Source organism: Ursus maritimus, unplaced genomic scaffold, assembly GCF_017311325.1.
Source record: "Ursus maritimus isolate PB19 unplaced genomic scaffold, ASM1731132v1 scaffold_3, whole genome shotgun sequence".
Taxonomy (NCBI): Eukaryota; Metazoa; Chordata; class Mammalia; order Carnivora; family Ursidae; genus Ursus; species Ursus maritimus.
In genome coordinates this window covers 69,763,503-69,789,003 of record NW_024425563.1, presented here as the reverse complement: position 1 = coordinate 69,789,003, position 25,501 = coordinate 69,763,503, and the positions used below count along the sequence as shown (strand labels likewise).

At 36.1% G+C, this 25,501-nt stretch overlaps 1 protein-coding gene across 1 annotated transcript in view; it reads left to right on the top strand.

Moving 5' to 3' along the window:
- ANKIB1 (ankyrin repeat and IBR domain containing 1) overlaps nucleotides 1-19,785 on the top strand; it is a 181,072-nt gene extending 161,287 nt beyond the window's left edge. Inside the window, exons 12-20 of the mRNA XM_008686227.2 lie at nucleotides 6,771-6,905; nucleotides 7,895-7,981; nucleotides 8,068-8,134; nucleotides 10,264-10,409; nucleotides 11,421-11,599; nucleotides 12,446-12,497; nucleotides 16,938-17,052; nucleotides 18,196-18,329; nucleotides 18,685-19,785. Coding sequence (XP_008684449.1) covers nucleotides 6,771-6,905; nucleotides 7,895-7,981; nucleotides 8,068-8,134; nucleotides 10,264-10,409; nucleotides 11,421-11,599; nucleotides 12,446-12,497; nucleotides 16,938-17,052; nucleotides 18,196-18,329; nucleotides 18,685-19,428 — 1,659 coding nt within the window. The 3' untranslated portion in view covers nucleotides 19,429-19,785. The remainder of the gene's footprint in view (nucleotides 1-6,770; nucleotides 6,906-7,894; nucleotides 7,982-8,067; nucleotides 8,135-10,263; nucleotides 10,410-11,420; nucleotides 11,600-12,445; nucleotides 12,498-16,937; nucleotides 17,053-18,195; nucleotides 18,330-18,684) is intronic.
- Nucleotides 19,786-25,501: the final 5,716 nt, after the last annotated feature.

Below are 25,501 nucleotides of genomic sequence, written 5' to 3'. Positions count from 1 at the left end.
ATGCAGCAGGTGAGGGAGAAAGGAGGGTATCCCAGATCACACTCTCCTGGATTGATTCTGAGTAGATGATCATATCATTTACCAGGACAGGGAATAGAGAAAGGGGCAGGTTTGGGGGAAATAATAAATTTAGTTTTAGACATGTCACATTGGATTCATTTTTAGTTTATCTGAATCATGGGTAAAAAAAGATACTGATATTTCAGTATAATTTTTGTGTTTTTTACTGTGATGAAGAGTATCTGGTCATTATGTTTGCAACTGACCTATTTAAGAAATTATTGCCTAAAATTACCATTCTTTCTATAATTCTCTTTGATGCAATAGTTATTTTAAACAGACAGTAATATATTGCTTTCTGTTAACTTTAGTTCTTTTCTTCCCCAGTTTATTTGGACACAACTTTAGAGAAAAATTTCTTTAAATCAGATTTCATAAATAGAGCTTTCGGAATACAGCCCCTTACCGTATAATCATGCTATTCAAAACAAAGCAGTTTAAAAACTTTGCCATAGACCCTAATAGGAAAGTAAATATATGGTTAAAATTGAGAGACAATCTACAAAGAAAACTTTGGGGGGTGGGGTTCCCTCTGAAGTTCTACACTAAATCATGTGTTTTGTGTTTGTGCTTAATATCCTGAAGTTGTAGGAGTTAGTGAAGCTTATGAGGATGCTGCCAATTGTCTCTGGTTGTTAACTAACTCTAAGCCTTGTGCTAACTGTAAGTCTCCGATACAGAAGAATGAGGGATGCAATCACATGCAGTGTGCTAAGGTAAGAAGTTAAAGAGGATTTTGCATGCTTTGCAGTTAGAATCTTAATTTGACAATATTAATCCAAAGAAGAAACAAGCATAAAACTGTTGCTGGGTTTCAGATGGATTCCAGGAGATTACATTCTATATTCTTTGTTGAATAACGTAAGTATTGCTTTATACTACTACATTTTACACTCGTAATGAATGTTAAAAATAGGTTAAGGATTCAGTGGTATTTGGCCTGAAGGTGAGAAACACCTGAATCACTTCCCTGCTAATCTTTCCCAGTGAGGATACTGAAATCTTACCTGCTGAACTACAGACTCCTCCCGGCCCCTGCCCAGTAAGGATCCTGAGAGAGTTTTGTCTATATATAAATAATAATATTAAATGATAAAGTGCTATTTTATATGAAATCTCTTACAAAGCTGGCTTTCAAGTGTGCAGCTTGGATTCAAGGCCCAAGTCAGGCCCCAGGCAATTCCCATAAGTCCACATCTAACTATTGGTGTCTGTGTAGAGGTGGCTGTATAATAAAAGTACCCAAAGCAGTGGACACTTAGGTCTGCTAATGAAATCATCAGTTAAATCATTCATTCATTCAATCCTGTATTGAAAATGTCAACAAAGATCTTCCTGACCGAAACATAATTAATATAAATAATTACTTTTGGAAGGCTACCCTCCTGGTTTGGTTACATAGAAAGAAACTGCCGGGGCGCCTGGGTGGCACAGCGGTTAAGCGTCTGCCTTCGGCTCAGGGCGTGATCCCGGCGTTGTGGGATCGAGCCCCACATCAGGCTCCTCCGCTAGGAGCCTGCTTCTTCCTCTCCCACTCCCCCTGCTTGTGTTCCCTCTCTCGCTGGCTGTCTCTATCTCTGTCAAATAAATAAATAAAATCTTAAAAAAAAAAAGAAAGAAAGAAAGAAAGAAAGAAAGAAAGAAAGAAAGAAACTGCCATATTTAAAACAAATATTCTGGAATTAGGTTAATATTTTATTAACCATGCCTACATTTATGAACATTTTTGTTTTAAAATTATAATGATATTCCAATTTTTTTCTTTGCAAGTTTCATGTATATAAAAAATAATGACTTAAAGTTATAAGAGCAATGTAACTTTTAATTTACAATGCGAAAGAAACCCAAATAGTTAAGAAGATTCCAATAACATATATCAATATCTTCTAAGTATTACTTGATTTTTAATGTTGAAGCTAATGATGATTGTCATTATTACATTTAAAAAATAGCAGTTACCAGATCATTTTTATAAGCCTATTATTACTATAAAATTAACATAAATGAATTAGCTTAGTGAGTCAGTAATAATGATTTCCTAAGAGGTAAGAAGAAAAATGTAGTACAGTGTTCTGAGCAAAATGCCCAAAGGTGATTAGTTCATCTGATTAATTCAGCTGATCAGGCCAAAAATATTTTATTTGTGGTCTTATCTCTAATATCCATTATTAGTTTTTTCTTGGAAAATCTGTTACAGTCTATATAGATGTGTAAAGAAATACAGGTTAACCATAAAAATCAGCCATTGGGCTACTAATAAAGAGGCAAGATGCAATTACTAGGTACCTTTATTCAAAGCACCTACCATTAGTAAGTAGTTGATAAATATGTATTGAGTGAATGAATATTTTTATGAATTCATCAGGCTCATGATATAAGATGATTTATCTTAAACAGATTTTGCTTACGCTTCTTTCGCATTTAAAAAAACATTTACTTGCACACTATGGAAATGTGGTAGTCTTATCTAATATACTATCTGAAGTATTTGCATTGAACAAAAGAAACTAACAGGTAATTCTTAGGACATAGAAGAAAGACATCTAGAAAGTAATAACCTTGCTACAAAAGAATTTCATACTTTTAGAATTTTTTTTTTAATGTGAAGGTGGAACAACAGATCATATGTAATTGAATCCATGCTCTAACACAATGACTGAATCATAATATACTTTTATTATTGACACAGTGTTGATTATGATTCAGTGGACAGTGTTTACTTTCTGGAATCAAATTGTTAAACAGAAGAATGACAAATTTGGCCTTATAAAAATAGTTTTATTTATTTTAAAAAACACTCTTTATTCATTTCCCTTTAGATAATTTTCAGGAAACTTTAAATTTTGCATTCTTACACATTTTAAATCACTTATAGTAATTTTCTTCATCTGACTCTAAAACTATATGCTGCAGCTAAAAAATAAATTACTAAAGTTCTATATTTTTTTCTTATCATAGAATATAAGATTTGGCTGTTTTGTAGAAATTTCTGCCACTGATTTTGAGACATCAATAAAGCTGTACTGAAGGGTGCAAAATATCAAATCAGGCACAAAGTTTGCTTATACCAAGCAATAAAAGAACTTGTATCCTCTCAGAACCTTGATATCTACAATTTATTGTGTAAGTCCATGTTAGTGAAGGGCTAATGAGGACACAGACTTTAATTTAGTTCTCTGTCCATGACCTATCAGGTAGAGAAAACACTAATAAAGATATAGAAGACTTAACATAATTACTAAGATATATCTGATTGCTATATATTCAGACTTTGTATCCTGAAAACAAGTATCCGTGGAGCATTAGCAAAAAAATTTGACCATTGTTCATCAAAGAAAATCTCAGTAATACTGCAGAAAATAGAAATGGTAATAGCAACATTCTCTGATCATAATGGAATAAAATAGAAATTAATAATAAAGTTACAGAAGGCCTCTTTCATTTGGAAATTTTAAATCTCTCAAGCAACTCTTGAGTTAAAGGAAATAAAAGTGGGAATTAAAGAATTTCTAGGAAACTAGGATAATGGAAATACTACTTTATCAGAACCTGAGCACCTATATCTAAAGCAATGCTCAGAAATGTGCATAGACTCATTAAAATAATACAAAATAAGGAATGAGTTAAGGATATGACTCAAAATAATTAGAAAAACAGAATAAACTTGGACACCAAGAGAAAGGTTTGTTTGGTTTTTTTTTAAGATTTTATTTATTTGACAGGGAAAGAGAGCACAAGCAGGGAAAGCAGTAGGCAGAAGGAGAGGGAGAAGCAGGCTCCCCAAAGAGCAGGGAGCCCAATGCGGGGCTCGATCCCAGGACCGACCTGAACTCAACTGACTGAGCCACCCAGGTGCCCAGAAGGATTTTTTTTTTTTTAAGCAGAAATCAGTTGAGTCGAAAACTGAAATACGGTATAACTAATAAACCCCAAAACAGTGGTTTTTTTGAAGAAAAAATAAGATAAACCACTAAGCTTACATAAGAAAAAAATGGAGATGAGATAGTTCAAATGCACAATGTAAGAATTAAGGGGACTAATCAATAAATAAAGCAAACTGAAATGATAATAGATAATTTTGTTCAACTCTTACAGATAAATCTGAACTTGGATTTGAAATGGATTGATTTTCTAAGAAAACATAATTTATTAAAATTGACTCTAGAAGAAATATCTAAACTTATTTCCATAGAAGGAAGTTTTTCAGCAATCTCCCCCCTTTAAAGCAATAGGCCCTAACAGTTTCACAATAGAATTTTATCAAGCCTTTTAAGAATAGGCAATTCTAATATGACTTAAACTGTTTCTGGGAGTTGTTGTTTTTTTTTTTTTTAAGATTTTATTTATTTATTCGACAGAGATAGAGACAGCCAGCAAGAGAGGGAACACAAGCAGGGGGAGTGGGAGAGGAAGAAGCAGGCTTACAGCGGAGGAGCCTGATGTGGGGCTCGATCCCAGAACGCCAGGATCACGCCCTGAGCCGAAGGCAGACCCCTAACCGCTGTGCCACCCAGGCGCCCCTCTGGGAGTTGTTTTAAAAAAAGAAAGAAAGAAAGCTAGCTTTCAAATTATTAAAAGTGAGTAGAACCTTGATATTAGCACTGTTAAGAAGATTATAAAAATTAAAAGAAAATTATAGATCGATCTTACTTATGAACAGCAATGCATAAATCCTAAATAAGATATTGGGGGGGACCACAGATCTTTGCACATATAATACAGCAAGAATATATTAAAAGAGTGATTTGTTAATTATGTCTCAATTTTTTAAAAAAATTTTTAATAAAAAAAAAAGTAGTTGACCATGTGTTTATTTCAGGAATGCAAGAATGTTTCAATATTTAAAAAGCTATTGCTATACCTCATGTTATTAGTAGATCCAAAGACAAGAATCATATATATGTTCTGTAGTTGCTAAAAAGTCATTTGACAAAAAAACAACAACCATTCTTTATTAAAACGCTCAAATAGGAATAGAGGGACTCTTCCTTAGTATGATAAAAATAGATCTAGTTCAATGCAAAAGTTAGCATGATATTTAGTGAGAAAACTAGAGGTACTGACACTAAAACCAAGAATAAGGTAAGAGGGCGCCTGCGTGGCTCAATTGGTTAAGCATCTGCCTTCAGCTCAGGTCAGGATCCCAGGGTCCTGGGATCAAGTCCCGCATTGGGCTCCCTGCTCAGTGGGGAGCCTGCTTCTCCCTCTGCCTGCTGCTCCCCCTGCTTGTGCACTCTCTCTCTCTCTGGCATATAAATAAATAAAATCTTAAATAAAAAAAAAAACAAGAATACTCTCAATAACAAAGATTGTTAACATTGGGACTGGAGATACCAATCAACATATTTAGACAATAGGAACAAATTAAAGATGTAATAATTAGAAGTGAAGTAATAAAATTATTTTTTTGCAGATAGCATGATTACTAACAACAAAGTTCAGTTGATTAGCAGAGTACAAAGTTAATATGCAGAAGGCAATAGCCTTCATTTGTACCAAAAACATCCAGACAAAATATGTACTGAAAGGAAGATCTCATTTATCTAGAAAGAAGCTTAAGAAATGAACAAAATTTATATGATGAAAATTTTAAGACCCCTATCTGTAGGACATAAAAGATGTTGAAATTTGGAAAGGTAACATAGTTGTTGGATAGAAAGTTTCCAATGAAAATACCAGCAGGTTTTATTTCTGCATCTAAATAAGCTAATTCAAAAGTTCACATGGAAAAACAAAGCAAGAATAGCTAGGAAAACTGAAAAAGAACAGTGAGGAAGAGCTAGCCTTGTCAAATAGTAAGCCTATTGTAAAGGCTCAGTAATTAAAACAGCATGGTGTTGGCACATGAATCTGGATATTAATGAAACTATAATAGAAAGCCCAGAAAATATAGGGAAATATGTGGGAATTTAGTGTATGGTAAAGGAGGATCTCCAGCAGTGGAGAAACATAGACTGTTCAATAAATAGGATTGAGACAACTAGACAGCTGTGTGGAAAAAATAAAGTTGAATTCATAGTGTATACTGTATACTCATGTAAATTCTTAACAGCTCAAATATTTAAATGTTTAAAAAGCAAACAAACATAAAAGTACCAGAAGAAACCAGATTGAAATGGGGAGATCCCTCTGACCCAAAATCCATAAACTTTAAAAAAGGATGTATTTTCATACCATAATGCTCATATTTTTGGCATTATCTGCCAATTGTGGTAATAAAGTAAAATTTTCTTAAAAACAAGAAACAGGTTTTATGTCTTTCTACTTAGAAACCTTTTAATTTGTTCCTAGTTTCAAAAACAATTTGTCAAAGTCATTAGAAAAACTTCAGATGAAGACTGGTGAAGCTTTATATACCAAAGTAAGATTACTATGCACTTGAAAAATGAAACATTGTCAGTATCTGTCTTTATTATTGGGAAAGAATATCCTATTGATATTTTTAAAGATTCTTTGATATTACTTCATAATATTTTGATTTATGTTTCAATTTATCCTTTTAAGCAGTCATTTTAAACTACTCCTGCATCTTTCCATAGTACAGATAAGGTCTCCAGAGGAAACATGAAAAAGACGGCTTGTCTTTAGAAGATTTGTACCTGTTCACACAGGCAGAATTGCTTGATCTCTACAAAGTGGTTGACTAGAAATCGGAAAATAATTTGCATGTTAACACAGGGCGATGTTTGCATATATGTTTTCTTTTGAAGTGCAAGTATGACTTTTGCTGGATTTGCCTAGAAGAATGGAAAAAGCATAGTTCTTCCACAGGAGGGTATTACAGATGTACTCGCTATGAAGTCATTCAGCATGTGGAGGAGCAATCCAAGGAAATGACTGTGGAGGTAAAGAGAACTGTTTAAATCAAGGCCTCTGGCTAAGCCACTTAATACCATTGGGAGTATTTTGCATTTCTTCTTTTCCTGTCTTTGTTGTAATGAGGCATTAAATTGAATACACTTTATTTTTTTCCTTACCCCCCAGATTGAATATACTTTAGAGTAGCCTTTAATTTAAATAAAATAGGGCTATCAACTTGCGAGCTTTCTTTTTTTAATTTTCCCTTTTTTAATTTTGTCAAAGTCTTATATATCCGTATCTCTATCATGACTTAAAAACAATTTTAACGTAATATCAACAATACAGTATTATGTTATAGCATATAGTAAGTCTCTTAGTCTGCTTGGCTGCCATAACAAAATACCATAGACTGAGTGGCTTAAACAACAGAAATGTATTTCTCACAGTTCTGGAGCCTAGGAAGTCCAAGATCAAGATTCCAGCCAATTTAGTTTCTGGTGATGACTCTCTTCCTGGCTTGCAGAGGGCTGGCTGTCTTTTTGCTATATCCTTACATGGTAAAAAGACAGCGAGCTCTGGTGTCTCTTCATTTTCTTAAAAGAGCACTAATTCTGTGGTGTTAGGGCTCCACCCCAGTGACTTTATTTAACCCGTATCACCTCATAGGCCCTATCTTCAAATCCAGTCATTCACATTGGGGGTTAAGGCTTCAGCATGAATTTTGGGGAGATACAATTCAGTCCATAGCAATAAGCAATATAATAAAACATCGAAGATCTGATAAATGTAGGTCTTGAGAGGCATCTTTGCCTTATGCTCTGGAATCACAGAATCAGTGGTTTATCGCAGAGAATACAAATACGAGACTTTGTTCTGGTAGCCTTAAAAATGTACTGTTTTTTTTTTCTCTCAAAATAATGAAATCTGTATGCACAACTACCTATTACTAATAAAAGTTTTAAGTGACAAAATCCCCAACTTTAGTAGCTAGTGCTTTATTTATAAAAGTTATTTATGGACTTTTGTTTCCTAGGCTGAGAAAAAACACAAACGATTTCAGGAACTTGACAGATTTATGCACTATTACACAAGATTTAAAAACCATGAGCATAGCTATCAGGTATGTCCCAAATCATTTCAAATGCTCTGAATTATACTGTTGTGAATAAATAAAATTATATAAATTATTTATTTCTGTTCCTTTAGTTAGAACAACGCCTTCTTAAAACAGCCAAAGAAAAGATGGAGCAATTGAGTAGAGCTCTCAAAGAAAGTAAGTTATGAGTGGTATGTGTGATAATTAATATAAAAATAGCCTTACATGCTTAAGTCAATTCATTAGTAGGAGGTTAAGGCCCTTCAAGGGATACATTATTATCTGCACTAGCTCATTCCGGTACTGCTTGGAGTTCTCTGAAGCCCAGAGTGCAGCTTAACATTTGAGGCCTCTGTAATTAGATTTTCTACCCGGCTTACCTTACATGCTCCTCTTAATGCAGCCTATACTGTTAGCAGATAAACACACATCATGGTTTTGCTTACTCTGTGCCACTGCTGATAATCTACAGTATCTGAAACAGTGGATGAACCCTAAAAGGCATCCTTGATCTAGTCAAAAGAGCAAGATTCACATGTTACCCAGTCGTAGTGTGATTAAATTTCCAAAGATTTTTGAGAAAATTTAGCAGACTGCTTAATGGAATGGAAGTCAAATACAGCTTTGGGAGAAATCATCTCACTGGTAAAAAATGGACGTCAGAGTCTGAAAGCAAAGACATGAGATAGGTCTGACTTACGGATCCTAAAATGGAAATTCGGAAAGAACATTCCTAAATGGATTGAGTATTGGTTCATTAAAATATAGTATCTCACAATGACCACCCAGAGTATAGGTTCTACCATGTTTGTTTTAAAAAGTCACATTTTTAAAATAATCATAGCTTATATATAAAAGGTTTTCAGCCTAAGATGCGATTGTATATGCTCCAGTTTGTGAAAGTAAGACCCTTTTCATGAGGGTAATTTCCTAATTAAGATAGTAAGCATAAATTAAATAAATTAGAGTAGAAGGAAAAGTGTCAATAGCACCTTTGTCTCCTTGTTAATATTTAGTTTTTAGACTTCAGGAATGATGTAACTATATCGCCATTACCAAACTCTTGAAGTACTGTCCACAGTAAAAATGGAAAGGAAAAAACCCTCGCAGTTCTACAGTTCTTCAATAGGGATTTTTGTCTCTTAAATCACCAGGTTGTCCCTAATGCTTAGAACAGTGCCTGATACATAGTAAACATTCGATAAATATCTGTAGATGTGAATTACTGCTTCTTTTCAACCTTCTGGAGGTTCCAGACAGCATAGTAAGATGTGAAAAAGAATTAAATGTTACAAGGATTGGAAAGGAAGAAACAAAACTTCACATACTTCTCACACATATCATATTGGGGGGGGTGGTTTTGTTATGTTTTCCTTTTTTACATCTTCTTTGTTCTGATCCCTCTGCTAGGATAGATATTTTGGGATGGTCTGTACGTCAGTGTGTGTATATACACATGTAATTTCTTTCCACAAGCCTGCAGAATAATCTTACTTTCAAAAGTACTTATGAATCTAGATTCTGCTCCTTAGTTTCCCTCTATTTGCAGTTAAGGAGAAAACTAGAATGTTACAATGATACCTGGAGAAGGAACAGTCTCAGATATTCAGGCAGTTTCTTCTCCCCTCTTCCTCGGTCTTGCTCCCTGTCTTTCTCTTCTTGATATATTTACTAGCATTAGTTATCCAGTTCCCCAGAATGTTTTATCTTTTTTCTTACAATGTTTGTGCAGAAGTGTAATCATAATTAGGTGGGGGGTTTTTTGTTTTTTGTTTTGTGTTTTGGCAAACACCTTAGCAGGACATTTGTTTTAATTCTTTTTTTTTTAAGTTTATTTTTTTTAGTAATCTCTATACCAAACATGGGGCTCAAACTTATAACCCCAAGATCAAGAGTAGCATGCTCTTCTGACTGAGCAGCCAGGAGCCCCCGTTTGTTTTAATTTTTAATCAGTAAAGTTTCACTAGAGATAACCTGAAAAACATAGTAAAGAAGAGTCAACCTAAAGCTAGATTTGTTTAACCAACAGGGTAAGAACAGAATCCAGAATCAGTGTATGCATTCCTTCATGACTGCCATCAGTGCTCCTGGGCAACTGCAGTGTGCTTCATTTATAAATGCAGACAAGCCACACATGAGTGTTTTGTGTAGGTGTTTAGTTCAAATAATCACTGTCATACTGTTACTTCAAACAGTTTCTTCATAGAGATCCTTTGTTGTTGTTTTTTAAGAAAACTCAGTCATTTAATTTATAACAGCATATTTGCAAAACAATTTTTTTTCACTATACCTGATTTACTTTATAGCTGAAGGAGGCTGTCCAGATACCACTTTCATTGAAGATGCAGTTCATGTGCTCTTAAAAACTCGACGCATTCTCAAGTGTTCTTATCCGTATGGATTTTTCTTAGAACCTAAAAGCACAAAGAAAGAAATTTTTGAACTCATGCAAGTAAGATATCTTTTTAAAATTAAATTTAAATGCAATTATTATAAAAAACAGATTTTGTCCTTTTTCAACCAATTAACTAAGTTTTATCTTATTTGGCTGTGACTAGAAAACAATTTTGTTTTTATTTTTTAGAATGGTTTTTAAATAAAGGAAAAGTTACCAGTAATAAACTGAAAATTTTTTGTATTTAAATTTGCCACTGCAAATCTGAGTGAGTTCTGAGCTATGCAAACATTTCCTACCACATTTGTTTGTTTTAAACTGCCTGATGTTGAAATCTGGCCGAATTCTGATTATGTAATTAGAAATTTTATCTTCAGAGATGAAACAAACCACATTACATACTAGATGGGAAAGTTGCTGTTTACCAGTTTATTTTCAAAATACAACTGAAAAAGTTACAGTATTTAAAAAACAAAAACACCTAAGCCAACTGACATCACTGTAGCTAACCAACTTCATTATATGTTCTTTTTTTTAATCCACCAAACTTTCTTCTCTTGCCACAATTTTCATGTCACCCCTTTGAACTGTCCTCTAGTAATTTATATCCTACATTTCTTTTAAAAATGCTCAACATTTATTTTCTCCATGAAGCCTTTCAGATCTAACCCCAGATCACAGGGATCTTTCCTTGCCTCAAATTCCTTTAGCATTTACATATAGTCTGCACTACGCAGTCATGTATTTGCATGTACAATGCCTTGAAATTTACTCATTTTTTTTTCACATAGACAAATGATAAATTCCCTGTAGACATCTGGCATACTCACTATTTCTTTGTAATCTGTAACAACTACATTGTTATAAACGCCTTTCGAATGAGTGCTGTTTTCCTGAAATGTGCAAAATAGAAGCATATATTAAATAGGAAGTTATTTTACAGTTTGGATTAATTTCTGAGTTCAAAAGAGATTTAACTGAGAAACCAGATAGACAATGGATTTGTTATTGACTAACCTACTCAGCCAATAAGCCTTCTTTTTTTCTCTCTCTCTCTTCTTACCATAGACAGACCTAGAAATGGTCACTGAAGACCTTGCCCAAAAAGTCAATAGGCCTTACCTTCGCACACCCCGCCACAAGATCATCAAGGCAGCGTGCCTTGTACAGCAGAAGAGACAAGAATTCCTGGCATCTGTGGCTCGGGGAGTTGCTCCTGCAGACTCACCAGAAGCTCCAAGGCGCAGGTAAAAGGGATGCATGCTATGGAAGTCATCCTAGCTCCAGCCACAAATGCCACCAGGTTTATTTTTTATCTAACTGGGGTTCATATTCCTGGAAGTTACTTATACCTATAATACAGAGAGTTGATAAAAGCATGTTAACTTCTTTTGGGGGATTTTTCCCCCAGTACTATTTCTATCTTTCTTATATTTTGTTTGTCTTTATGTGGTTTCTTGGAATAAATTAGGCTAGGTTAATTTCACACTTAGTGAACTTATAATTCACAGTATTCGATGCATCACTTCAAATATGTAATATATGTAGTGATATGATAGTCATAAACATCTTACAATGTCAAATTTGGAAGCCTTGCCAACTTGTTATGGTCTTATTTATGGTTTTATGTAAGAGGTTATGAAGAAATTAGAAATCTGATATTAATAAAGTTATTTAAGTGATTCATATTCCTCCATTAAAAAACAGTTGAGTTTTGGTTGTTTATTTCAGATACTTATACTACTACTGCCATTATAAATTGAAGCCTATTTTCTAATTCATAATAATTATAGGCATTAGAAATTCCTTTGACCCTATTTTCATAACATAAGAACTTATAAAATAAAAATAGAAGGAATCATAAAATACCCTGTTATAGCATGATGATTTTTATTTTCCACCATTTTACACAAACATAAAGCAATGTAGAATTTGAAAGAAATAAAGTATCATTTTAATTATATTCAGTAGTTGATCTGCTTTGGTTAAGCAAGTTCCAAGCGGAGGACTTAAAAGTAATGTTCAGTGGGCGAGGGTCTGATTGTATTTTATAGCTGGTAATAAATCAAATGTTATGTCTAATTTCATTGTAGCTTTGCTGGTGGAACATGGGATTGGGAATATTTAGGATTTGCATCACCTGAGGTAATTGTTTTGGGGGGGTTGTATTGTTTTTTAATTATATTTTTCCTTCATGAAATCCTGCTTGCATTTCCACCCTTATCTATTCTAAATCCTACTGAGATTGTCAGCAGTGTTTTCTCTTTGGTATATAATAAAAATGCCTCAGCAGAGCCTACATTTAGCTATTTGTAGTACTGGATTATCACATTATTAAATGCATCTCCCTTTTTATTATTTTTAATTACTGAGCAGTCAGAATTAAGGCCAAATTTATATATTTTGGAACATAACTTCAAATTGGTTAATGAGATACAAATTTTATTTATCAGAAATATATTTTTGTTGTAATATTATTTCAGTCTAAATCTATGGAAAACCTGCACAATCTGTTTCTTTAAAGTTACTACAACAAGCTGATTCAGTTGATTTGTAATCAGTTTCTAAGGTGGAAACTTGACATTAATGTTTATGCAGAAAGAAATGCTTTGCTTAGTTGCTTTCTGTTTCTCTTTAAGATTTTCACCCTCTTCTTGGGTTTTTTGGTTGTTGTTATTAATAGATTGTAAAATACAAACAGCCTAAAATACTAACACTGCAAATAGCAATTACCACAAATAAAAATAAGAGTGAAAATCAATCACATTGCTATATTCTGAGCTTTAAATTGCCACTGTCACTGTTGAGTCTGATTTTAAATGGCTTTAGCAGTTCTCTCTACCTCCCTCTCTCCTCCCTTACTCTTTAAAACAGTAGTATATATCTAATGTTTATGTTATAATTACCTTTTAACTTAGTTCTTGGAAGGGAGCAGGACAAACAATGAAACCTTTGTTTATCATTTACAGCCCATTTGTTATCTGCAACTGAAAGAGAGTGAAATCAGTTATGATCCAGAAATGACTGTGGCTTATTTAAATCAGATATTTTCTCTTTTCAGCTGCTGAGGATACTTGCAATCACCTTGTGGCCTTTTGTATTGGTAGATATATCCAAGAAAATACTGACTTGAGAAAACAGTTTGTGCTTTGGAAAATTTTAAATTTACTTAAATTGCAAAAATAATTCAATATATTAATGAAATTTCTATTGTAAAACAAATTATGAACCTTTTCTTTCTTTACCTGATGATCCTATGCTTATTCTGTTACAATTACAGCTTTGAGGATAATATGGAAAATTTCCACCTAAAAGCATGAATAAACAAGCTTCAATTATCAAAAAAAGAGTACTAAAGATTTCAGTACTTCAGGGTAGAAATACAGTTTAGCTTTATTTGGGCACAAATAAAACCTTTACCAGTGTACTCAGGGTCATGTGTGCATCATCTGGCAGCTTCTAGCTCTGACAATAACTTTAGGAATCCTAAATATTTGTCCTTGAATTTTGAAGGCCTGCTAATGTGACTGACACAGATTCATTTTGTAAAAAAAAAAAAAAAAAAAGAAAGAAAAAGGAAAGCTTGCCACCTCACATGTGGATATTTATAAGTAAAACTATTGAGCTCTTGTTCTCCAGAGATTGAGAATTGTGAAAGTATAAGTAACTTTTCCTTCTTAAATTTATTTTTTTGTGTTAATAACTTTTATAAGAATTTTTTAACTACTTTTATTTTTCTCTTCTTTAAAGTCTTTGGCACACTGAAACACCACGATTTTATGTAAATCTTATTGCAAGTCTAAAGAATTACCATATAGTGTGAAACTAAAATTCTTCATGCGTGTGACTGTCAAGTAACTGCCAAAGTAATATCTTGAAAAATTAGCTCTTTGCCTTCATATATACTCTGAAAAAAAAACAATGTTACCAAACTCCAATAAACTTTTAGGTTGAATTTATATTTTTTTCAGTAAAGTTAATTCCATCTTATTCTTTTTTTAATTAAATTGAATGAATCAGTGACAGTCACAAGTATTTTGTACCACTTTAAAGGCAGTGGAGCCCAGAGGAAAGAGCATAGTGTTAAAGTCTGAGGGACACCTGAATTCAAGGTCGAGCTTTGTAACTTATTAGACTTTAGGCAATGTTCTTCCTTAAATTTCTCCTCTTTAAAATGTGGATGGTATTATCTACTTCATGGAAGTTCTGGAAGGATTAAAGCGTCCCTTTAAGTCACTGGCAGATTTGGTGCTCACCAAAAATCTCCTGGCAGCTTTCTCCCCTATAAATCTCAAAATTTCTCAATCTTCTCTGTAACCTTAATACTCTTGAACCATTTGGAGTATACCAACTAAAGCCTTTTCATATGTTTCCTTAAAAATCTAGGAATTCTGGGGCACCTGGGTGGTGTAGTCATGTGGGTGTCCCACTCTTGGTTTCAGCTCAGGTCATCATCTCAGGGTTGTGGGCTGGAGCCCCAAATGGGGCTCTGCACTTAGCGGGGAATTTGCTTGGGACTCTTTGTTCCTCTCCCTCTGCCTGTCCATGCACACATTTCTCTCTCTATCTTCCCCCCTCCCCTCTAATAAATAAATAAATAATTTTTTTTTTAAATCTAGGAATTCTTATGAATTTTCAGATAAGTTTGATTTTATGTGATCAGTTTTTTAAACCTGATGCATCATGAGAAAATGCCATTGAGTTTTCTGTCAGAATAATTATAAATAAATCAAGTTTCTTTTATAGTTGTTTTTAGACCAAATTTTAATTTTCTTAAATTGGGAATATGTATATTCTGTGGTCAGTAGTACTTCATTTAATTCAGAATAACTTTTTGTACCATCATCTAGTGTACAAAGTAAATGAATTCTTCTTAAATATAAACCTTGAGGGGTGCCTGGGTGGCTTAGTCAGTTAAGCATCTGACTCTTGCTTTCCACTCCGGTCATGATCTTGGGGTCGTGAGAATGAGTCCCAAGTCAGGCTCCACGCTGAGCATGGAGTCTGCTTGAGATTCTCTCTCCCTCCCCCTCTGTCCCTTCCCTGCTCACGTGCTCTCTCTCTCTATATATATATATATAAAATAAATAAATAAAACCTTTAATTAAATAAATGCTAAACTGAAATAAAATTTTCATGCCATCTTTGTCTAAGAAATGTGGTGTCCCTTAGTGGTCCAGTGAGCCATGATAACGCATGATAGTCATCCAGTTTGGGATCATGGGCCTCCAGAAAAAGAGCAAATCATACTGCAGCTCAGCAGAAAATTTAAAGAACCTAAATAATCCCTCTGAGACCCAGTAGTATCTTTCTTGGTTTCTAGCCTGGTAGGATGCCGCCACTTCTTATTAGAGTCCAACTGCTTGTTTACACAGATGGAGTTCAAATAAATTTAACTTGAATGGTATGATGTGAAAATTTTATTTGTGATGTAAAACTTCTCTTGGTTTATTGCGCTACTTCCACAATATAAGCATGTTGAATATCCTAGGGTAACCAGGATGATCATAAACCTGAGTATCTTTGTATTTATCACCAAAAGGTTCTATAATGGTCCTCAAAATTAGCCTATTTATGCTGGTGTCATGCACACTAACTGGCCTCTCTTCTAGTCTTTTCTGTCACTAAAACACAGAAAAATATGTTTGTACCCAAGTAATATCAGGTAGCCACAGGTTCTGCCTCTGCCCAAATCCGTGTTCTTCCCATATGCTAAATAGAAAAGACTTCCCCTGGATGTGTTATAGATAACCCCACATATTAGCTAATATAGGAAGGAAGCCAAGTAACATCTTATTTTAAAGCTACCTTCACATTTTTCTTTTAACTTAATCATTTAACTTCTGAGTATGGTATGTGGTTGTCCCAAGGAATACAAAATCTAATAGTCTCACAAGTATTTGACAGTGTATGCTCTTTGTTTTCTTTTTTTTTCTTTCTGTTGCACATATCACAGTCACTTTTTATTTTTTTTTAAGATTTTATTTATTTATTTGACAGAGAGAGACAGCCAGCGAGAGAGGGAACACAAGCAGGGGGAGTGGGAGAGGAAGAAGCAGGCTCCTAGCGGAGGAGCCTGATGTGGGGCTCGATCCCAGAATGCCGGGATCACGCCCTGAGCTGAAGGCAGACGCTTAACAACTGCACCACCCAGGCGCCCCCCACAGTCACTTTTTAAAAACCAAACCTCCAAGAGCCTAGCTTATATTAGTTGTTTTTAGTAAAGATCTTAGTAAAGATCCTAACTTATATTAGTAAAATCATTATAGTATTAGTTATAACATTATGTAACAAGACCCAAGCATATGAAGTAAAGTTCAGTTACGACCTAGCATTGGAGCTTGCAAGTATTCCCAAGTTATCCAGGCAATCCTAATGACTATTTAAAATTTTTCTTTTTCCATTTTACCTTTTCTGTTTCCTTGGCATGGCAAAACCTGAAGTTTCTTTTGTTAAAGCCAAGTGATTTTATAATATGTATATAAAATCACACATTTTTTTCCTGGAAAAAGTGTATTTGTTTGTTTTATTTGCATTAAAAAAATTGCATGCTCTCCTGTATTTTATAACCTTTGGTTTATGCAGGAATATGCTGAATTTCAGTATCGGAGGAGGCACAGACAGCAGCGCCGTCGAGGAGATGTGCACAGTCTGCTCAGTAACCCTCCAGACCCTGATGAGCCTAGTGAGAGCACTTTAGGTAAGCTCCTAAGTTGGCTATGTGTTAGTCTCTTTGTTTGCCTGAATTCATTCTAAAAACTGGCTAATCTAAATGTTTGTGAAATAGTTTGTAGTGCAGATATACAGTCAATATGCAGATGCTTCAAATGTCACAGAACACAGAAAACCAGGGAGTTTAAGAACTTGGGCTGTGGAGTCACCCAGACCTGGATTCTTGACCCCATCTCTGCTGTGTGTCGGTGTGAAACTTGAGCCAAGTTCACTTAACCTCTCCAAGCTTCAGTCTCCTCTTTCCAAAGAAGCAGTAATAGTGCCACGTTGTGGGCTCACCGTGAGCATTCAGTGAGAGAATACACGTAAAACCCTTAAGCACTAGTAGCACCTAGTGAGCACTCAATAAATTATAGCTCTTGATCACTGTTAGGGTGTTCATGGAGTATTTTTCTCCTAGCCTCAGTTCTCCTCTAAACATTCTTTAAAGAGAGAAGATTTCTGGTATTGGAGATAAATGATTTTAATTATCAACTTTTAAATGTTAAATTGTTAATGGAAAATCTTCAAACTGTAATGTCCGCAGATGATCTTTAATGTATCAGGATCAATGAGCCTAAAGATTTGTTCTTCAAGCAATTGTAATTCCAAAATTCCTTAGTTTTTAGAACTCTGAAAACTAATATACCTTTGTTATTGCTTAAGGAAAAAAAGTGGAATGGATGGTAGCACTTGCATCTATGAATAGAACCATATATAGTGCAAACAAAAACGTAAAGAACAATCATGTGTTTGAAGTAGTAGTATTAGATATATATACATATAGATATATATACAGAAATATATATATATATATATATATATATATTTTTTTTTTAATAAAGGAAGCCAGTTAGCGCCCCCTTTTGAAGCCCAGTGTGGGACTTGAACACAACAACCCTGAGATCAAGGCCTGAGCTGAGATCAAAAGTTGGATACCTAACTGACTGAGCCACCCTGGTGCCCAGTATTAGATGTATTTTGATGAGACAAATATGGAGGAGAAATCTCTGAAAGATTAAGTGAACACGGGTTTTCAACAGCACTGAAAGAGAAATTGTCGGCCAAAAGAAAAAGATGAGTGAAATCTTGTATGACGGAATTGTCTCTGGTTCCATTTGCTTTAAAACAGATATCCCAGATGGTGGCAGTGGCCGCAGGCCTGGCACCTCGGTGGTGAGCTCCGCATCTATGAGCGTGCTGCACAGCTCTTCCTTGCGCGACTACACCCCTGCCAGTCGCTCTGAAAACCAGGACTCTCTTCAGGTAGCCTTCCTGGGCAGCCTCTTCGCCCCTGTTCATGCTCTTTCTCTGTTTAGCCTGGCTTCCTATTTTTACTTTAATTGCTTTCCTTTTTCTTCTTTTCATTCTAAAACCTTTGTTGCAGAGGTGTAATACCGGAAAAGATTCCTAAATTTCAGAGATCTCTTAAGGAATTTTTTGCTCTTTAAATGGGCAAGGAGAAAATTAAAATAAGATTTGATTAGATAAAACAATAATTCTGTATAAAGAGAGGTAATATTTATTATTATCTTCGGCAAAAGAATAGTTGGTAAACCTCATTGAGTTGAATCATTTTTCCTTTTAAATTTTGAAGTGATTTTACTTTCTGTCACCTCAGGCCCTGAGTTCCTTGGATGAAGATGATCCCAATATACTTCTTGCAATACAGTTATCACTGCAAGAATCCGGGCTGGCCATTGATGAGGAAAATAGAGACTTCCTCAGTAATGAGGCATCCCTAGGCGCGATAGGCACCTCTTTACCTTCCAGGCTAGACTCGGTCCCCAGGAACACAGATAGCCCTCGGGCTGCGTTGAGCAGCTCTGAGCTGTTGGAACTTGGTGACAGCCTCATGAGATTAGGAGAAGAAAGTGACCCATTTTCAACTGACACTCTGAGTTCACACCCTCTCAGTGAGGCAAGAAGTGAATTCTACCCCTCATCCAGTGACCCTGACTCAGCTGGCCAGGACGCCAACATCAATGACAATCTTCTTGGCAATATCATGGCTTGGTTTCATGACATGAACCCTCAGAGTATTGCCCTGATTCCTCCAGCAGCTACAGAAATCAGTGCAGATTCCCAGCTCCCCTGTGTCAAAGATGAGTCAGAAGGTGTGAGGGATGTGGAACTGGTGCCACCGGAAGAAGACTCGGTGTTTGAAGATGCTGTGGTCAGTGAAGGTAGAGGAACCCAAATAGAAGAAGGAAATCCTTTAGAAGAAAATACTCTGGCTGGGGAGGCAGCATCTCCAGCTGGCAATAGTGATAATGAGGCAGCCAACAAGGGGGATGGTTCAGATGTTTCAAGTCAAACACCTCAGACCTCAAGTGACTGGCTTGAACAAGTCCATTTAGTGTGAACTGCAGACCTCTGAGCTCTAAGGGAATCACAGGTACAGATGGTGTTCTGGTGGAGTATGCTTTACAGAGACTTGATCCACTCAATTCCAACTCAATTTTAAACCACTGACATTAGGGTTGAATACGAAGGAGTTCCCTTGAATGGTAGCTTCGTTTCTGATTTTAACCTTACAGAGAATTTCCTTTGTATTTAATGAGATAGCTTTTCCCCTTTGTGCTGACAAAAAAGAAGAGTAAGAGAAACACAAATGGAATGAGTAGGCCAGATTCCACATTCTGAGAAAGTGCAGTTGTCTGTTAAGCCTAAGGTTGGCAATACTTAAATTGAACGTTTAAATTAAAGGCTTACTCCCTAATCCTTGGGTGGTTTTTCCTGTTTTAAAGAAAATGTTTTCTTCATTTTGGAAGTTACTTTGGACAGATCTAATAACATTTTGTTCCTCAGTCTGTCTGTGCTCTCCCATCACTTCCTTCCTTCCTTTCTGTCTGAGCAGTGTGAATTGAGGTATTCAAGGCTTCTCCTTAGTGCTACATCTACCACAGTGTAGTTTTCATATGCACATGAATCAAAGATTTCTTGTCATGTCTATTACAGTCCACTTGTGCCAAACTGACTCATGCGCTGACTAACAAGGCGTGCAGGCGTGCAGTGTCCTGGAGGGCTCCAGAGGAGTCTCGGCCTTCTCGGGAGTTAAAGGTGCCACTTGGTAGCAGTGATATTCCAGAATTGAATGGGCTTTTGTTGCCATGGAGACTGCATTTAAATAAATGTAGCCTGTAGCTTAAGTTAACTAAACCTAATGCTGCTGTTAAAAACAGTTTATTTTAATATTAAAATACAGTTGATTAGCAACAGCGGTGCTGTATTTTAAGAGACACTTTATTGGAAGTGCAATCATAGTTCTTTGTTTTCACACTTTTACAGTGCATTCTAATTACTAATGGGTGCAATTACTTTTAATGGTAAGTGTTTTATAAAATAGAAAAAAAGTGGAGTTTTCATGAGTTATAGTAAATCCCACAATTATTAAAAAATTCAATAAAACATCCTGCGCAACATGTTACCGTGCCTTTGCCTAACTAAATGGATAGTTGCCAGTTAAATAAGTGAGTAATTCAAATTCCAGTGTCTCTTCTGAAGTAACTATGCTATGAATTGCAAAGACCTCCATAAAACCACCCATGGCCTTGCCTTTACAGTAAATATAACAACTAAAATGTTCAATCAGTTTGTTTGCCTAAATAGCAAATGCTGACATGTGTTTGTTCTATTGCACAATACTCATTTGCTGTGTGATTACTGTTTAGTGTTGAAAAAAATCAACTTCCTAGTTATCAGTGTATTACTGTGAAGAAAATACTGGTCATAGTTGTAATTAAGATACAATGGTACAGTGTGTAATTAAAACTAGAGTAAACTGTTGGAATGGCTGTTTTACTTACATATTACCAAAACTAGCATAACACAAACAAAATAGATATGCCACACTCCATTTAATGTTTTGCCAGATTCTTACCAGAAATCTACAGATACCAAAATTTCAGTACTGAGTGTGTACAGGCAAGTCCTGGGCTGGGTAAAAGGTTATATTAGTATTGATATCCATGTGAGTTGTGATTACGGTTTTTGATTAATTTTTTTTTCTCCAGAACCTGCTTTTCAAATTCTGTCCTTCAAATTCATATGGCTAGGACATTATATTAGGGTACTTAATTCCCCAGTTTCCCTTGGAATAAACTGTATGTGCATTGCTCCTATGCCATGGATATCAAAGGTCCATGTTAGCTTTTATTTCCCCAGTTATCAGAAACATCAATGTCAATCCCCATTAAATTAGTTGGGGAAAATATTAACTTTGTCTACAGTGTATTACTGTATATTAAACTGAAACAGTCCATTAAAGGATTTTTTTACAAATTTATTTTGGATTAAAAATATTGACACCAATCAGTTTTTAGACCAAGTTGTAATTTTTCAGTAGAAAGAGTCTTTGTATCACATTGAAGCGTCTTGCAAAGCTGCAATAAGGTGAGAAAGAGTGGTCCATGTGAAGACAGTGTATGTGGTGGGTTCCGGCTCCTTGCACCTTGTGCAGTACCCTTTGTTTCTGTGCTGTTATCTCCTGAGCATGAAAAATGATCATTATTCAATTTGTATTTCCTTGGTACATATTTTAAAAACAACACAGTCATTGACTTTACAATTCAGAAATAAAGTTTGGCAAAGCCTATTTTGTAAACAAGTTAATTTTATAATGTAAAAAAAAAAAAAATTACTCTAACCTTGACTTGTTATTTGCACTTTCATAGTCTATACTTGATACATTCCCACTTTATATACAGTAGGATTCTACAAACGTGTAGATGTTTGGCCAAATGAATGCTGTTAATAATATGTAAAATTCTTTGATTAAACATTTATTACTTAAACTACTTCACTTTTGTCTCATTACATTATAGACTTTGTTTTAACCAAGTCAGGAAGCTGATTTTCTTCAAATTAAATTCCCTCCGATATAATGGGATTAATTTGGTTCTTACATTTTTACACTAGCCCATTTCCTGAGTATTTTATACCCCAAAGATAAACTCTAAAACACTGCATGACAATGTGTTAAAACATTGTGACTTCAGTGCTCCTTTTATTTTCATCACTGTAGCTTTCAGGAGAAAAGTGTTATGATTTTTCCTTGAAATCTCCGATAGAAACACACAGGAAAAAGAATTTTGATGTATTTTGTGAAATTGCTTAGGGCAGGAAAAATTTTGTATGCCCTATGAATAGAAACACCACCATTTTATTATTCTGTCCCTTCTGAGTTACCGAAACAGCCCTTTGCATCCGAACTTCAGGTTTCGTGGAGTCTGCCGGTGATAACCACTTAGTCATGTCATTGTATTTATGCTTTTCATTGTGTGGATCTGAAGCTTAACCACTAATGTCCATCTGCTGAATTATTCTTCAAATGTTGTTTACTGCAGCCACTGATCTCATTTTTGTTCTCCTTTTAGTCCTCAAATACTGTTGTTTACCTGTCGTGAATTAAAACCTGAGACTTACTGAAGTTTGCTTGTAATCTTAAAACAGTTATAGTTAGTGTATCTCTGAAGAGTAAAATCTTGGAATCTAACAAATTTGGGGAGTTTTTTTTTAGGCTGAAATAAAAACTCGATAGGAAAAAAATTGTCATGTGCTCTGCGCTGGGGCTGAGTGGTATTATCTCAGCATTGGGCCATCAGGATAATCACTGGGTCTTTTCCTTAGCAACAGTACGTTACTGCCTTGTCAGCCATCACCCTCTCACCACAATAGATGTCTTTCTAGAAAAATGGAAGTGGCTCTTTCTAGATTATGGAGTGACCATCCTTATTTTAGGAACAGGCAGTCATCATAGTTCTTAAAGAAAGATGGACCAGAAAGTTTTCTTTAGCTGTCTGTTCCACTTACGACTGACAGGTGGCTGACAAACTGTGAGTAGTGCGCAAACTTTTGAACAAGGGCCTAGCCCACACAAGGCATCAGTTTACAGAGAGCACAAGAGATGCATACATGGACAAAACAGAACACAACATAGGAAAGGCTAATTGTCAGACAAGACAGGCCAGTTCTCTTGCACCTCTTCTGCGCCCACACGGTTTGCTGGGTGTCCCAAGACTGCAAGGCCTGACGACAGTTTTGCCTGGGTATTTCCCAGAATTTATGTTGTTAGTAACCTTGAGGACAGGAAGCAGGTACGCTGTAAAAGCAGTGTATTCCTCACTCTCAGTGTTCCAGCTGCATGCTCGGCATCCGTCCGGGCCCGTTGCATTGCCCTGTGGAACTAAGGACAGGGGAACTGCCACAAACATGCTGGTGTTCATTCTGCAGGTTGTGTCATGAATGCTAAGTAAAATCCTTGGCCTCTGACCCGAGAGTCTTGTGTCTTCCGTCATCATCCATAATACCGTGACAGGCCAGCTTGCTTACTGGTTCTTACGGATAGGGTAAAATCAAATCCCAGACCTGACAGTTTTGGCAGTGGGGATGGAATGCTGACAGAGACATGATTTTTCTGGAAGAGGAACCGTGGGTCAAATTTGGGAATATAAGACTCCCTGGAATCTATCTGGTAGTGAATGCTTTCCCCCAAGTGACAGATGAGGGGTAAGGGGGAGAGTAGGGGTTCCCACTGTCCTACTTATTGCTGAACAGAAGTTGAACTAATGTTTAAAGGCTTAGCCAGAAAAGCTAGGATTGAAACAAGCTGCCCAAATGGTGCCTTGATGGTTGGTGACTCCTGCAGGCAGGCAGAGGAAGGAATATTTTCATGCCAAGGAATCAGCAATACCTGTTAACTATCAGAAAGGCAGATATAGTTCCTGAATCAAGGAGTCCCCAAACATAAAATAAATAGTATCAGCGATAAGAGCCTTGCTTTTTGATTGAGAGATTTGGGTGGACCAAAAACTTTAGAAGTTGATTTGGTTGGGCTGCAAGCAGTCGTGGCACTGTTCACGTGCAAAAGTGCATGCAGAGCAGGTGGCCCTGACAGCTGGCAACAATGACAAGGTGTGAAGTGCTGGAGTGACAGAGGTGCCAAAGACTGCTGGGTGGGTGTGGAGAAGAAAGAAGCCCCTGGCTCTGGTTCTCTCTGGATGCTAACAGGCATCACCACTGCCATGGGAGAGGTAGTTGGGCCACTGAGCCTGGAGCAAGAGGCTAAAGGAGAAAAAAACTAACAGTTAAGTTCCCTCCCCACAGGCTAGCCTCCTCCACCTCCTCAGGTTTCCTACCCTCTTGGTTGGGGGGTAGCAGGATTCGGCACCCATATGGCACCTGCGGTAGCTCCTGACTCACACATTTTATACTCCTCAGCGGGGAAAGGCATTTGAACGAGCCCCGCAGCAGAGAAGGTAGGCTTCCCTTGTGAGTGGGGCCCTTTGGGTGATTCAATGTAATGTCACAGCTTCCAAATCCAAACTCTATCGGAACTGATGTGTTATGTGCCCAGAAGTACCTATCTCATAATTTCCATGGGGTTTCTCCCATTCAAGGATTGCCATGTGTAGAGAAGTGACAGTGGGGCATGTAAATCACTCCCCAATTAGCCTCCTTGTCCTCCCCTCTCCAGTGGTCCAGCAGAAACAATAAAGAACCCTGGAGGAGAAAGGGAACACACTCCTTTGGTTAAAGTACTCAGGCCGTTTCCCAGCACAACATTGCCACCTGTCTGATGCAGCCGCCAAGTACACCCATTTTGGAGAAATTCCACTATTAACCGGCTCCTAGGCTCTTGTTGAAACTGAATGCCTGCCTCATAGAGGCCTTGTGACTCACCGCTGTGACATCTCCAATTTGGAGTGAGTCAGCTGTATTTAGAAAATTAACCTGGGCCTAGAAGGCCTTGCAAGTCAAATAGAAATGATGTTAGAAAAGGTATATTTGAGAGCACAGCTAGCCTGACCCCAGTAAGTATCTCAATTTTACATGAAAAAAATTAGTAACTACCCCTTCAGGAGATATTTTGAGCCCAACTTCACTGCCTGAAGCAATGTCACACGGGCTTAGTGGGGGGTCTCAGTTCGCAGAATGCCTGCACTTGGTTCAATTGCTTGGCAGCAATTTGTACCAAGCCCCTGCAGAATTTTCTTGTAAGCTATAGATAACACAATTCTAAAATTTATATGGAAAGGCAAAGGGACTAAGATAGCTGAAAAGCTAAAAACTATTTTGAAAAAAGAAAAATTAAGTGGGAGGAATCATTCTCAATTTCAAGACTACAGTAGTCAAGACTGTGATACTGGTGGAAGGATAGACACATAGATCTACAGAAGATGGAGAATTAAAACAGCCCCACACAGATACCATCAGCTGACTGAAAAAGGTACAAAAGCAGTAAATAGAGAAAGGATGGTTTTTTTCAACAAATGGTGCCGGAACAATTGGTTTTAAAATGGGCAAAAATATGAATGTCTACCTAAGCCTCACACTTTACATAAAATTTAAAATGGATCACAAATTTAAGTGTAAATATAGAACTTTCAAGAAAAAAAAAACATAGTAGAAAAACCTTCATGATCCAGATTAAGCAA